This window comes from Monodelphis domestica, chromosome 5 (genome assembly GCF_027887165.1).
Source record: "Monodelphis domestica isolate mMonDom1 chromosome 5, mMonDom1.pri, whole genome shotgun sequence".
Taxonomy (NCBI): Eukaryota; Metazoa; Chordata; class Mammalia; order Didelphimorphia; family Didelphidae; genus Monodelphis; species Monodelphis domestica.
In genome coordinates, this window is record NC_077231.1 from 104723455 (window position 1) to 104739135 (window position 15681).

Below are 15681 nucleotides of genomic sequence, written 5' to 3' on the forward strand. Positions count from 1 at the left end.
ATAATTCAAAATAATGTCAAAATATATGCTACAAAATAGAAACTATACGCATATAACTTGATTAAGCAAAACTAGACAACCTTTAGCAAAACAGTAGCTTTTATATGACACACTTTCTATCCATATCCAAATGGAAATGTTTAGATCAATTAAAACTTTAGTCATTAACTGGATTAGAATTGAATACTATATGATCAAGTTTCAAAATAAACAAAATTCAGTATGAAAGACTTACAACATGCTTTTCTTGAATTTTTGATGACTCAATGGAATTGCTGGTATATTTATTTAAATTGGTTATCACAATTAGTTATTATATAAATTCTTGTTAGTTAATAAATAATTCATTTTATTAAAAAAGCATAATGCAGTAGAAAATCATGCCATGTAGCATCTCCCTTATGCTTCACAAGTGTCTGATCAGTTCTATAATGCTTTAACCAAGGCAACACCTAATGACAGCTATCTAGATTAGTAGCAATAATGGCTAAGTGCAAATTAAACAACTCTAAAACCTATTTTGCAAAGTAAAATCTACTAAGCAAAAGTAAATGACATAAAAGCAAAAGCATGCTAAAACTATATGTGGTCCCCAGATGCATTCTATGTCATAAGTCAAATATACAGCAAAATCACAGGCTGAGAGAATAGGAAACTAGAGGTAAAACAATTAAAAATAAAATATCTAACCTTATTATGTCTTTGGTCTTGCATCCTATCTGCTTAAAATCAAAATTGAGATGCAATTCATCCAAAGGAAGGTCCCAGATTTTAGTTAATTTCCCCATTTCATTGGGAAAGGATCTCAGCTCCAAATTGTAACTCACATCAAGAGATGTTAAATTTTCAAGAAAACCAATTTCTGGAGGAATCTTAATGAGATTTTAAAAAATTGAATAAAATATTTTTGAAAAGACATTTAATAAAGAGTAAAGCAGAATTGTACAATATAAATGATTAAGAAAATTGAAAGAAGCTTAAAAGTTAATCTATTCCACTTGTCACTATAGTAGAACAAATTATCAACACATTCTAAAATTTTCCAGAGATTTTTCATTTTCTTAATTATAAAAGTTTTTTAATCACAAATCATATTTTCAAAGTTTATATGATATATTATCTACCTCTTACAATATTTCCTATGGAAACTTAGCCTTCCTTGACAACACATTTCATTATGTTAAATGTTGGAAAGTTTGTCTTGCTGCCCAAGCTAAATCATATCAGCTGTGTTTTCATTTCATTTCTTTGAATTATTTTCTTGAATAAAGCTGTAGAAATCTATTCACTACTACCTAACAGCAATACTTAAGCTTCCCATCACCTCATGCTAAATTACATTATAGGGATAGCTAGATGGCTCAGTAGATAGAAAGCTAGTCCTGGAGACGGGAGGTCCTGGGTTCCAATCTGCCCTCAAGACACTTTCTAGCTGTGTGGTTCTGAACAAATCACTTAACTCCAATTTCCTAGCCCTTCCTGTTCTTCTGCCAGGTAACCAATACTCAGTACTGATTCTAAGAGAGAAGGTAAAAATTATATTTACAAAAATAAAAAGAATTTTAATGACATTATAACTTTAAATCAGTCTTAAATGTGAGATGTGGATTACTTTTAATATGGGAAATGCTATGTAGTAATTTGCTTCATTAAATTGATCACAACTTAGTAGTAGTTAAACCTAGAAAAAAATCTCTGGAGGACCTAAGAGTTTAAGTGACTTCTCTAAAATCACAGAATACTAAATGTCAAAGGATGCATTTGGCCTGGGCCAGTCAATTAATCTTATTTGCCTCATTTTCCTCATCTTGAGTTGGAAAATGGAGTGGCAATACCACTTCAGTATCTTTAATAAGAAAACCCTGAATGGGGTCATGAAGAGATGGACACGACTAAAACAACTGAACAACAAAAAGCCAATTTTAAAATGCTGAGTGATTATAGTGCAAACCATGGCAGTGTAGCTTTAAAATGTCAACCCTTTTTAATCATAAGGTGATCTTTTACCTCCTTCAGTTTATTGTGGGACAAGTGTAGTTTCTCCATCCGTGACCACGCATATGCTTTTTCACTTAAGTCCAAAATGCTGATCTGATTATGATTAAACAAGAGTTCTCTTAAGTTTAATGATTGCCAGTGTGCAGGCCCAGGGAGACTGTGAATTTCATTGCTGCTCAAATCTAATGACCTCAAACTGAAAACGACAAAAGGCCAGATTACAGATACAAATCACAATTTGTACATGTTTACAAAACATGTCCTGCATTCTTTAAACTATGGTATATGTAATTATGAAAATAAAAATATATTTCCATCAAAGAAAATTCAACATTTCTACACTCAAATAAGTATGTATACTGGGTGAAACATTAGAAAGCAGACCTGTTAAACTTGCAATGATAGTCAAGTGAGCAAAGGGCATAAACAACAAAATTGAAGTTATATTTTTCTAATTCAGTTGTTTCTAGAGAAAAGATACCCTCAGAATGAAAGAAGGAACTACCATTCAAAAAAATGTAAGTCATACACATACACAAATTACACAAGAGATTTACTTCACCAAACAATGGCAGTTATTTCATTTCTTTTGCCTCTGCTGGATGCCTTATCTCTATTTCTCTTCTTTCTCACTGGTAAGAGGATCTATTGGGCAAAATCTGTGCATGCTGTTATTGTTGTATGTTTTAAGCAGCAGTCAATGCTCTAATGCAGTGCTGTCAAATTCAAATAGATTAAGGGCCTCAGATTGACTCAGAAAAAACAAACTAACATTATCTAAGTTGTTTTGAATTTTTGAATTTATTTTGTTAAATTTATTTTATTAAATTTTGTGGAATTTATTTTGTTAAATATATTTGGTATGCAAGGACACGCAGGCCTCAAGTTTGATGCCTCTCCTCTAAAGATCAAAGGAATTTAAGTGCTTTGGCTTTGCCTCATATGTGCTGTGATTGTCCCACCAAAAAGTATCCTAAAAGTGGCAAAGGAAGAAAATAAATATAAAGAATATTTGTATAGGGGGCAGCTGGGTGGCTCAGTGGATTGAGAGTCAGGCCTAGAGAGGAGGGGTCCTAGGGTCAAATCTGGCCTCAGACACTTCCCAGCTGTGTGACCCTGGGCAAGTCACTTAACCCCCCCATTGCCTAGTCCTTACCACTCTTCTGCCTTGGAGCCAATACACATTGACTCCAAGACAGAAGGTAAGTGTTTTTTTTTTTTTTAAAAAACCTTTATATAATAGCCACAACATAATTAAAGTGACTTTTAAAATTATGTTACTGTAATTAACTTGTTTTCTTGTATTTGGTGAATTATTTGGGTTCTTTATTGGTATCTTGAAGCAAATGATACATGATGGGTCTAATTACATCAATCCAAACAATATGTAAATTAATTATTGTAAATCTTTTGCTTCTAGGACAATAAATACTTTTGCACATTTTAATGTATGTTTTAAAAAGAAACAACACTAAACATGAACATTTTACCATGCAAAGAACAAAAAAAAAGTTGTATATGAAATCATAACCACTGTTGTGGCAATAATGTCCTGTTCGTGTCTTCTAAGGACTTTTTGTTTCAATTTGGCTATTTTTTTTTTGTATTTTGTTGAAACCTTTTTTTTTTGGGGGGGGGGGAGGACATTTCTATTATTATTCATTAACTCATTTCCTCTGATTCCCACCCTAAAGGAGATCTCTCTTATAACAAAATAAATTATAGTCCAGCAAAACAATTTCAAATGACTTGCTCAAGGTCATATACTATAAAATAACAATTTGACTTTGAAGCCAGGAACTCAATTACAAATTCTGCATGCTTTCTACTATTCCATATTGCCTTCTAGTCTTTCCCTGTAAAAATTCTAACTATCTGGTAAGGAAGAGTAAACTTCAAAAATCTCCAAATGTCAAGTCTTCCATAAAGTTTTCCTTGATCCCTATAAATTAGAAGGATCGTCACATCCTAAGAAGTTCCACTAAATGTTCTTACAGCACTTATAACCTGTTTTATATTATAATTCAATAAGATGTCTTATCTATCCCATTAGATTAAAAATTTCTCATGGAAGACAAATATCTTGGAAAAGTGCCTTGCATGCAACAAAGTCAGCATTTAACATCATCACAGCGCCTAGCATGATGTCTATAACACAGTAATATGCTGGGGTTCATCAAGGCTCTGCTGTAAAACCCAAAGTTTGCATTTTGAAGCACAGGGTTAAAACAATGGTTGAGCTGTGTGACTTCAGAGCCAGTTCATCTTAAAGAGTTTTTGGAAAGTAGCATGTAGGAGTAAAAGTCAAGATTCAGCTCAGGTGCCAACTCCTTTTTGAAATATCCTCTGGTCCCCCTAGCTTGTGATCTTGTCTTCCTTTAATTTCTTAGAGCACTTGGTCTAGCATGCCTTTTGTTCCAACCACATTTTATCTAATTTTCTTATCTTCTATCCCTGACTGGACTACCAGGCAATCAATAAATCCTGAGTAAGTTCCTCCTATGCCTAAATGCTAAGACACTGTGCTAAACATTTAGGATAAAAAGAAAGGCAAGAAACAATCTCTGCTTTTAAGAAGCTCACTGTCTATTGGAGAAGACAACCTATGCATAACCATGTACAAGTAAGAGTATATAATACATATATATCATATATAATAAATTGGGATTATATATAATACATATACAATAAACTGGGTATAATTAATAGAGGAAAGATCATAGAGAGAGACAAAGAGGGAGAGCATTCTAAGTAGGCATGGGGAATAGCTGCTGAACATATCTGGAGTCCTGTGCCAAGAACTTACATGTTACTATCATTACTTCTCCAGGATCTTGTCTATAATGAGGACATAATAATACTGGTTGGTTTGTTGAATTTAAGTGAATTTCTACCCTTATTTTTGCCTCCATACAAAGATTCTACCACTCATTACTTAGGCATACCCCAACATTATCCAGATTCCCTCTAACCATCTCCCCAATTGTCACCTCAGTCATCTTTTTATTAAATAATTGATCTTTCCTTTTTTCTGTTGATTACTTCTATAATTTTGTCATACACTAAAATGTTCTAAAATTATTCCATACTTTTTAGCAATAGTGGCTTTTTAAAAAGAACTGCCCTTTTGACTTTTGAACCAGGTTTATTAAGAGGTCTCAAGATCAGGATCTTATACAGTCTCTTCCTCCTACTTCTGGCTTAAATTTTTTTTCTCAGACTTTCTAAGCCTCATCTCCAGACGGTAAAACCAAAACCACTGGAGGAATTGTCTAGGGTATTATATTTAAACTATATCTATTTATACTCAATTCATTCTAAGTTGTTTTTGAGCTACAGAATTATTTTTGCCTGATTCCATAACTGCTCTGAATGATTCCTGCTGAATCACACTAGAAAAAAGTTATTTTTGAAAGACTTTCCAAGGAAAAAAGTTATTTGCTGTTATATCATATACAACCAGAAACTCAGTCTACCACCTACAAAGACACCAGATGACTTCCTTGTTACTAATAAATGCAGTTGACTGCTGCATTTGCTTATTAAAAAACAAAACAAAACAACTAGCCTTTTACCCTTGTAAGAAAGGATGCATTACCAGACTTCTGGTTAAGTGGGAGATATGAACCATTCTAGAGTAGCCTATAAACACCCCAGAAAAGATCTAAAAGATCATTAGATGGAATAATAATTAGAGACATCAAAGAGAAGCACAAGTAAGTTCCTCCATTCAGTTATAACCACAAAGATCACGAGAACCCTGTGAGTGAGGCAGTTAGATAATGCAATGGATAGAGCGCTGAGCCTGAAATTGAGAAGACATAGATTAAAAAAAAAAAAAACAGAACCAGATATTTCCTAGTTGTATGACCCTGGATAAGTCACATAACCTGTTTGCCTCAGTTTCCTCATTTCTAAAATGAGAATAATAACATTTTCTAAACTACTGAACAAACAGTGCCTCAAACATAGTAGAAACTATAGAAATTCTTACTCTTTTTCCTTCCCTTCACCTTTGGATTTAGACAATGAAAGCACCAAGGGAGGTAGACTTTGCTCCAGAGTAAACTGCAGTAACAGGCCCTGAAGCCAATATTATTTCAGCCTTGGTCTTTCAGAATATTAGAGTTCAGAGCTATCGATGTAGATGACTACAAGAGACCTGAAGCCAGCATGCTTTTCAGATAAAGGAGGATAAAGGGAGAGGGCAGTGCCCTGCCCATCTAAAGTAACAGGGACAGACCATATATCAGGGACCATTCACAAGGCATGACATCAGGATGATCTCTGACATTTAACTGAGAATTTGGGGGCTATAGCAAGGTATGGAGCCAGCTCTAAGCTGGGAATTGGTGATAGAGACACATTTGTACCATGAAAATACACACTGGATTAAAATGATAGGGTTGGAACAAAATTTATTATGCTAGCACAGGAAATGGAAAGCAGTAAAAATAAATGCTTTTTGACTGACTTAACTTCAAAAATGTAAAAGTGGCCATATAAGACAATGGTAAAAATAAAATATAGTCAAATAAATAAGGATACATACTACATTAGCTAAAAGTCACAATATTCAATGAAGTAATTATCAGTATATAGCACAATGAATTGAATGGATAGCATTTAAGTACCTAAAGGAAAAACTAATTGAATTAGAGGGAGAAATATAATAGACTTATAACTGTTGGGAACCTGAATGGTGCCCCTTGTAGGAATATAAGTTAGGGATAAGACTATTTTCTAGGGTTAGTTGAAAGAAGGGAATTTTGAGATAAATCCTGAGAAAGGATTCTGGTTAGAAAGAAATTGTGGGAGTGTAAAACTAAAAATAACCGAACTTCACTTCCTTCTTGAATTTGATCTGAGCTGGGAGTGGGTTTTGTCTCTCTGCCTACAATTTCAAGCTGAAGCAGGAGTTTTGCTCTCAGAGATTCTCCCTAGAAAGTTAGGATTTCATGAAGAAACTCTTTGGCATCCAGGTAGAGGGTTTTACTTGGAGAAAACTAATTTCCCTGAGTGTAGTCTTTATCTGGCAGTGATCCATCTACCAGAATTCCTATTGGCTAAGGTCATCCAAAGCTTTTCATCTATAACTTTGGTTACTTATTACAGCAGCCAAACTCAAGGGTTTCCCCCTTTCTTTCTTTATAAATACTGGTGGGAAGAGTAAGGTTAAGTCAGATATCCTGGGAAAGGGTTTTAGATAGCATAAGGAGATGTAGGTAAGGTGTAAAGAAGAATAGAAGGTTCTCCTTAAGCAGGAGACTTGGAAGTTGGATGGTGGTAGTTTAAAGAGTGTCAGGGTCATAACTACCAGTTCCCCTTTTCCCTTTTGTTAAAATAAACGTTGTTTTATAATCACAAGGTTTGATGCTTACTTGGCTCTGAGGAGTTCCTAGGTGGGTTATAACATCTTACATTCCTCTAGAATACTTCCCCATTACACCCTCTCAGAACTATAAAAAAACTAAAAAAAAAGGCAATTAAGAAATTAGGGACTTAAATAAAATTCTGTAAAAATTAAATGATAGTACTCAGGTAAAGACTGAATTGGAATTGAAAAGAACATACATATTGCTCAATGGTACAAGGCAAGTTTTTGTATTGCTTTCTTTTCTGTGTTTAGTCACTTTTCCTATTTTTTTTCTGACTTTTTAGTTGTACACTGAGTTTATTGACTTGTTCTTTCTCTTTTTATTAATGAAAAGCATTTGGGGACATACATTTGCCCCAGCAGAACTCCTCTGGCTGAATTCTAAAAGTTTTGGTATGGTGTTTCATTACTATAATTTTCTTTGATGAAATTATGTATTATTTTTATGCTTTGTGCTTTAGCCCATCATTTTTTTTCTTTTGATTATGAGTGAAAAAATCATTAAAAAACTTGAACATTTATGTACATAAAGAAAACTTAGAAGATGGTGATTGTAAGTGAAACTATGAATCTACTCAAAATTTTTTTCTTTTTAAAACACATTAAATTTAATGTGATTGTGTCTACTTGTTTTTTTATGTTTTCCTCAAACTCACAATTTTTTTACTTTTAAATGATTTAATTCCAAGTTCAAATCTTTTTGCCAAATGCCATTTTTAATAATAAAATTTAATTCTGTTGTGGTCAATAAAAGATATTCTTGTTTCTGCTTTCTGAATTTGTTCATGAGGTTTTTACAGGGCCAAACAGCCAGTAAATTTCTGATACAGTTTTTGAACTCAGATCTTCCTGACTCCAGGTCCAGTCCTCTTATCTTCAGGGCTACCGAGTTGCCTCAAAGACAACCAGAGGTTAAATGACTTGCCCAAGATCACAAAGTGAATAAGTGTCAGACCAGATTTGTACTCAGGTTTTCCTGCCTTCAGACTCAGGATTCTACCTACTGAGATACCTAGCTGCCTAGGATTAATATTTTTAAAATTATAAATTCCCTATTAATAGAATAAGAATAAAGAAATAAGGAAAGCACATAAGCTTGCAGAGGGAAGTGACCTAAGACCAGCAGTAAGAATCTGGAACTTTGAAGGAAGGTTAGCCTGGGACCAAGGCTGTTAGCTGTGTCTCTCTGGAGAATTTCTGGAGGTGGTGGCTGCAAATTTCCTTGGTGGCCAATCCTGCCCTTTCCTGCTTGCTATTGTGCTTGTTGTATTTCATGGAGGCAGATCCTGTTGAACCTGATCCATCTGCAGTGATTGTGAGATTGGGTCTGGATCTTTTTTTGGATCTAAGACTTTCCCTGGCCCTAGCAAAGACCCTTTCCTTTAATCCAACTAAGTGGGGCTAGTTGAAGGGTTTAATTAAGATGAGGGACTGGAGATTTAAGGAGTTAGGAAGGATTAGAGTAGAAAATTGACTCAGAAGAAAACTTGTGGGTTTAAGTAGATTGACTTTAGTTTAGATTATCCCAAATCCCCTTTTCACCTTCCCTTGTCTATTAAATACAAGAAACTGTCCCCTGTTAGATAGTGGTCTGTGTTCATTATCTCAGGACAGGCTCAGCCTAGGCCTGTCAGCCAGTGATAGCCTTCCCAAAGTTTATTCCTCTGATATTGACCCTGCATTGTAACATATAATCTCATCCTCAAAACCCTATCATTTATTTCACTATTAATAAGAACTTAAGGCAACCTCAGGGGAGAAAAAAAAATCTAGCCATAAAGGAATTCTCAAAGAACAAAAACAAAAAAGAGATGTACAAATGAATTATATTAAGATTTTAAAGAATGATTAACTACAGCTTCATATAAATTACTTGCAAAAATAGGTAAAGATGCAATACAATAAAATTCCTTTTAGGAGATTTAACATGCTTCTGATAACTTACAGTGGGAGATGATAAGGCAGAGAAAGAAAGCTTTTGAATAAGTTCTCTAATGAACATAAGTGAAAAAACATTTAATAAAGTATTTTATTACCAAAAAGACTACATCAACATATTTGAAAAATTTTATATTATAAAAGTTAATATATACCAGGAATGCAAAGTTGGCTCAAAATTAGAAAAGTTAAATATAACAGATAAAATTAACAACAAAATAAAAATAAAGACATTTTGACAAAATAAAACATTCATTTATGTTTTAAAAAATTAAAAAGCACAGCACTAAATAGATATTTTCTGAATATGGTATAAAATTATATTAGTGACTTTATCTGTAATTTCTTATGATTTTTTGTTTTTTCCAATTTATTAAAAATAAGTCAAGGATTCTAGAACCAGATAAAAATTCACTATTTTCATCAAAGAACATCTCCATCAGGCAAAACTTTAATATATTTTTAAAGGCAAGGATGCACTTCAATTTTTAAACAATATATGCAAATCAAAATTATTCATCACATGAGAATCATTGCAATGGCCAGTTAAGCTTCATTCAATCATTCTAATAATATATTAGAAAGACAGTGGTAGAGAGGAGAAAGCCTCAGTCAGGAAGATTTAGGTTCAAGTCTCACCTCTGACACAGACTATCTGTATCAAGTCAAGTTACTTAATCTATACAGGTGCCAGCTAAGGTTTTACATCACAGTATATTTAGTCATCCTTAGAAGAGTTAGCTTCTTTCTACAGTGAAATCATACATGTGAATTTTTATAATTGTGCCACTCCTCTAATAAAATCGCTTCTATAAAAATGTCAAAATAATTCTTGCTAAGAGCAAATCTAAGCATCTAATTGTCCGTGTCTTTTGCTCTACTCGAAGTTAAAAATCCATATGTATATAATCCATATATAATATATAATTACATATATATGTAAAGAACTGGCATAAGTTTTGAAACATAATAGCATATGTCTAATTCAAACTTGGTTTCAGAATTAAAATTTAAAGTTAAATAAACTTACTGTGGAAGGCTGAGAATCACTTCTGGAACACATGTAAATTTGTTTTGTGAAATATTTAAAATGGTTATACTAGAGGGCAAGCGAGGCATAGTAACTACAAGAGAAAAATAAAATTATGTGCATTTTTATTATTTTTAATTGACAATTATATTTCTTTAATGATTTTATCACTGCTTTGTCTAAGATGCTACTTTTATCTAAAATGCCCTATGCATTCCATCAAAGAATAATTTAATTTTTCTGCAAACAGTGTGATTTTCTTTGTACTAGCTTTAAACAAAGGAAGTAATAACACACAATTCTCATTAGAGCCTTTTTATCTGAAACCTTTGACAAACTCCCTAAATTTAAACTCAACTTCAAGTATCCCTGTAAGATGTCAACTATAACTTACCTTAAGCTAAATCAAAATTTTATGACTTTAAATTCAAATTAACAATGACTAAGATTTTTTCATTATTTAAAAGAAAGAAAAGCACTTTTCTTTTTAATAAATAGTATTAGTGTATAATGTATTCAGTTGGAAATAAAAATCTCAGATGGCAGTCCTGACTCATCTGTGTGACCTTGGTAAGTTCCAGACTCACAAGTAATGAACCAGTGAATAGAAAAATAACAAAGTGAGAAGGGACTTCATAAGCCATCTGGCCAAACACCTAATCATAGCATAAAATCCATCTTAAATAAAACTGGCCAATTTATACATTTAGCCAATTCTTAAATACATCCACCAACTGAGAATTTACTACCTCCTGAGGTAGACACACATTCTTAACTAACTGAAATGTTAGGAAATTTTTTTTTTCATATAGTCAACCTCCCTATTTAGACCAAATGGTTCCAATTCTACTATATAAGACTAAAGAAAACAAGTCTAAAGCTCTCTCATAGTATGAAAATGTTCACATTTCTACATTATAGTCCTTCAATATTTAAGGATTCTTATCGTGTAATCACTAAGCTTTCTCTTCTCTAGGCAAAAACATACCAAACTTCACATTGAATTTGAATCCTTTATGGTGCTGTTTGTCCTCTTATGTCCATTTATAATGTCCCTTCGAAAATGTAACACTCAGAAAAGGATTTAATATTTCAGATGTGGCTAACTGGAGCCATGTACAGAAGAAACATCTCCTTCCTTGTTCTGGATACTACTTAAAAAAAAAAACCAACTTTATTTAATCCTATTCATACTGTATAGTACGACATTCCTTCTTTCCGCCCATTACATAAAAATCTTCTAAAAGATCTTTTAAACCTCAACTGCTTTTTAGTCCTGCTTCTCCCATTCTGTATTTGTACAATTGATTTTATGAATGCGATTGTAGGACCTGAAACCTTTGCTCTTAAAACAACTCATTCACACTTCTATTACATTAAACTCAATCCATCATCCAAGTTTTTCAAACTCTGTACAGAACCTGATTCTTTCTCCAACATATTGATTTTAATTCTCAACTGATCATCAGTGGAAATTTTAAACATAGTCATTGATCAATATGTTTAACTGAACAAACTGCAAGGTGGCCTCCAGTGAAGTATTCATATATACCTTTCCTTGGCTCTGTCTGTTCAGTATTATTATCAGTTATTCAGATGAAAATTTTATTTTTCAAAAAATTAAATGTTTATATTTTATTATTTCAAATTAAATATAAAATAATTTTTCACAGTCATTTTTTTAAATGTTGAGTTACAAATTCTGTCCTTTCCTCTTTCCTTGATTGAAAAGGCAAACAATTTGATATAGATTGCACATGTTTTAAAATATTTCCATATTAGGATTCTGTGAAAAAAGTTATAAATAAAAATAAAATTGAAAGTATGCCTTGATATACATTCAAAATCTACCAGCATTTTTCATCATGTGTTTTGAGATTGCATTTTTAAAAAAGTCTTTCCTTCTGTTGTTGTATTATTTCTAAGATAGAACATCAACGGCTAGATAATTGAGCTTAAGTGACTTGCCCAGGGCCACACAACTAGAACATGTCTGAGGCAAGATTGGAATCTAGATTCTCCTGACTTTAGGCCAGGTACTTACTCTATCCATTGTGCTACTTAGCTTGGATCATTATATTGCTAAGAATAGCCAAATCATTCACACTTGATCATCATATAATATTGCTATTAGTATATGTAAAGCTGGATTTGCTCACTTCACTTTGAATCAGTTCATGTAAGTCTTTATCAAGTTTTCTCAAAGCATATTGCTCATCATTTCTTATTGCAAAATGATATTCCATTATATTTATGGACACCAATTTGTTCAGCCACTCTCCAATTGATGGGCACCCCCCAATTTCAAATTCTTCGTTGTTATAAATGTTTTTTGTACATATGAATCCTTTTTCTTTAAAAAAATATTTGGGGCAGACAAACCTATTGCTAAGGCAAAGGATATACAGGTTTATAATCCTTTAGGCATAGTTCCAAATTGCTCTCCAAAATGGCTGAATAAGTTTACAGCTCTACCAATAGGGTCTCAGTGTCTTGATTATTCCATATCCTTCTAAAATGTCATATTCTTTTTCTGTCACATTATCCAATCTGAAAGGTGTGAGGCGGTACCTCAGAGTTCTTTTAATTTTCACTTCTCTTCTAAATAGAGCATTTTTTTTCATATGACTATGGATAGCTTTGATTTCTTCTTCTGAAAATTCTGTTCATATTCTTTAAACATTTGTCAATTGGGGATGGGTCATTTTCTTATAGATTTAAATCTGATCTCTATATATTTGAGAAATGAGGACTTACTCAGAGAAACTTTTTGTAAAGTTTTTGTCTCAGTTTTCTGCTTTCCTTCTAATCTTGGCTGCACTAGAATTGTTTGTGCAAACTCTTTTTAATTTAATGGCATCAAAATTGTCTATTTTACTTCCTATAATATTCTCTTATATCTTATTCAGAAATAAATTCTTCCCTTATCCATAGACCTGACAGGTAAGATATCCCATGCTACTGAACTTGCTTATATCACCCTTTATTGTCTAAATAATGTACTCATTTGAGCTTATCTTGGTATATGAGATGTTGGTCTATCCCTAGTTTCTGCCAAATTGCTTTGCATTTTTCCCATTATTTTTTCAAATGCTGAGTTCTTATCCCCAAAGCTTGTATTTTGCATATATTAAGCACAGTACTAAAGCCATTTTTAGCACTGTTTGTACCTTTTTTGTCACTCTGACATTGTCTTGGCAGAAAGAAGAAGACTGCACAGAAATGAAGATTAATTTTGAACATTTTTCTTTCTTTCAAATGTGTCTATAGCCAAAAAATGTAAGTCTTCATAGCCTCCTTCTAGGTGCTAAGCCTTCACCTTTACTGAGGCGATTACATTTTTTCTAGACTGATAGAACCCGTTCAAGTGTGCATTCTTTCTGTTGGTGGGATCCAAGAACTCAGGATCACCAAAATGCCACAATAAAGCACTGGAATCTCTTATAATAAAAGCAATCCTTGAAATTTACTGACACTTTTAAAATCTGCACCTCAAATGGACACATATAAGATGCTCACCCTAAAATACTTAGAAGGAAGCAAAAAACCAATAACCAAAAAATCAAAAAACACTTACCAAGCAAATTCATCCTGGCACTAAAAACTTCCAGTTTACTACATGTCTCAAAAAAGTCATCAGTTATTGAGAATAAGTGGTTTTTACTAAGGTTTAAAGTCTTCAGTTCCTTCAGGTGCAAAGGTGAATGTATTTCTGATATTTTGTTTCTAGTCAAAGGAGGAAAAATAAGTGTCAAGTTATCTAACACAATTATCAGCTTAGTATTATCAAAAACAGCACATGTTGCAAAGATCAGTAAAAGATACTAATTTACTAGAAGAACTTTTACAACATAAATCAAGGCAATTTATAGCAACAGTGCCTATGTTCTTTAATCAGAGCACTATTAGAAAGCAATTTAAGAGATAACATTTTATGATTATCTTCTTATTTTTAAAAAATATACAGAATGTTTAAATTATTTTCCTTTGGTATCACTTGATCTGGGTTAACAATAGCTAACAGTTATATACTTTATTATATAATATTTAATATGTGCCAAGCATTCATCTCTGAACTTTATAATTATTACTTCATTTGATCTATACAACCTTCCAAGGTAGGTGCTATTATTATCCCCATTTTACAGATGAGGAAACTGAGACAAACAGATGTCAAGTGATTTGCCTACAGTCCCATAACTAGTCGATGTCTGATGCCAGATTTTAACTCATATTTTCCTGACTCTACCCTCTAGTTGCCATGAAACCTTCCTTGATCATCTTAACTACAAGGAATAGGTTCAACTTCAAATCTCTCAAGCCAACTTACTTGACTTTACAATATACTTACAACATTATAAAATGTGTAGCAGATCAATATCTGCTACATTTACACTGTATCTATTTTTGTAAAAGTCATGCAATAAAAAGAATGAAGGACTTGCAGAGACATGCAACCTCTGCTTTCTTGCATGGTTTTGGAAAAAGCACAACTTTTACTGGCCTCGATATCTTTATCTGTGAAATGATGTCTGAGTAGAAGATCTAAAAAGTTTCTTCCAACTCTGAATCTAATCATTTTATTGACAAACATCACTTGGATGTAAACTCCTTGAAGGCAAAAGTGTGTGTCTACTTTTTTCCAATTATCATACTTCTCTAATGCTTATGGTATATAATGTGTAATATTCACTGAGTTGAATTTATTAGGCACATCTAATTGGTAGTGTCCTATTCAACTCAGAAACAAAGGTGAAAAAACATTAAGTACAAAAAAGCAAAACAGTCCTAGCCCATAAAGAGTTTAAAATGTAGATGCGGGAGTCAAGATGGCAGGGTAGAAGCAGCAAAAGCTCAGACCTCTGAAAAACCTTCCTTACCAATTACAAACTAATGCTCAAACCTCCCCTCAAAAACCTGAATTCTAGTTTACTCGGGTTTAAGGGGAAGTTAGAAGGAAGGTCCCAGGCCCCTCTACCATCTAGAGTGCTAAGCCTTCAGCAGTATATGGAACCTCTGAGTGGGCAACGGTGCTGGTCTGGAGGGAGTACACTGTGGGCAAAGCTGTGCCAGGCTCAGAGCATTGAATAGAGGAGGTGGGGAAGCAGTTGGAGAAGAAGCACAGAGCACAGAGTGGGCAGACAAGTTGCAGCAGTGGAGACACTCCATATTGCACCCTCCACTCCTGATGTTTTGGCCTCAGGGCACATCCACCTCAACCCAGCTGGACTTAATCCCATCAAAGCTTTCAGAAGTCAGAGAATCTCAAACTCCAACACTCCTCCCCCACAGACTGTACTAAGAGATTTGCTGACTAAGCTCCAAGGGTGAAGGCGGA

The 15681-nt window shown here is 33.4% G+C and overlaps 1 protein-coding gene across 1 annotated transcript in view; it reads right to left on the reverse strand.

Moving 5' to 3' along the window:
* The window catches only part of LRRK2 (leucine rich repeat kinase 2), a 186857-nt gene that overhangs the window by 84850 nt on the left and 86326 nt on the right, over positions 1 to 15681 (reverse strand). Inside the window, exons 25-28 of the mRNA XM_007503896.3 lie at positions 13921 to 14069; positions 10344 to 10437; positions 2008 to 2194; positions 691 to 872 (exon numbers count right to left, since the gene is read on the reverse strand). Of these exons, the coding sequence (XP_007503958.2) occupies positions 691 to 872; positions 2008 to 2194; positions 10344 to 10437; positions 13921 to 14069 (612 nt within the window). The remainder of the gene's footprint in view (positions 1 to 690; positions 873 to 2007; positions 2195 to 10343; positions 10438 to 13920; positions 14070 to 15681) is intronic.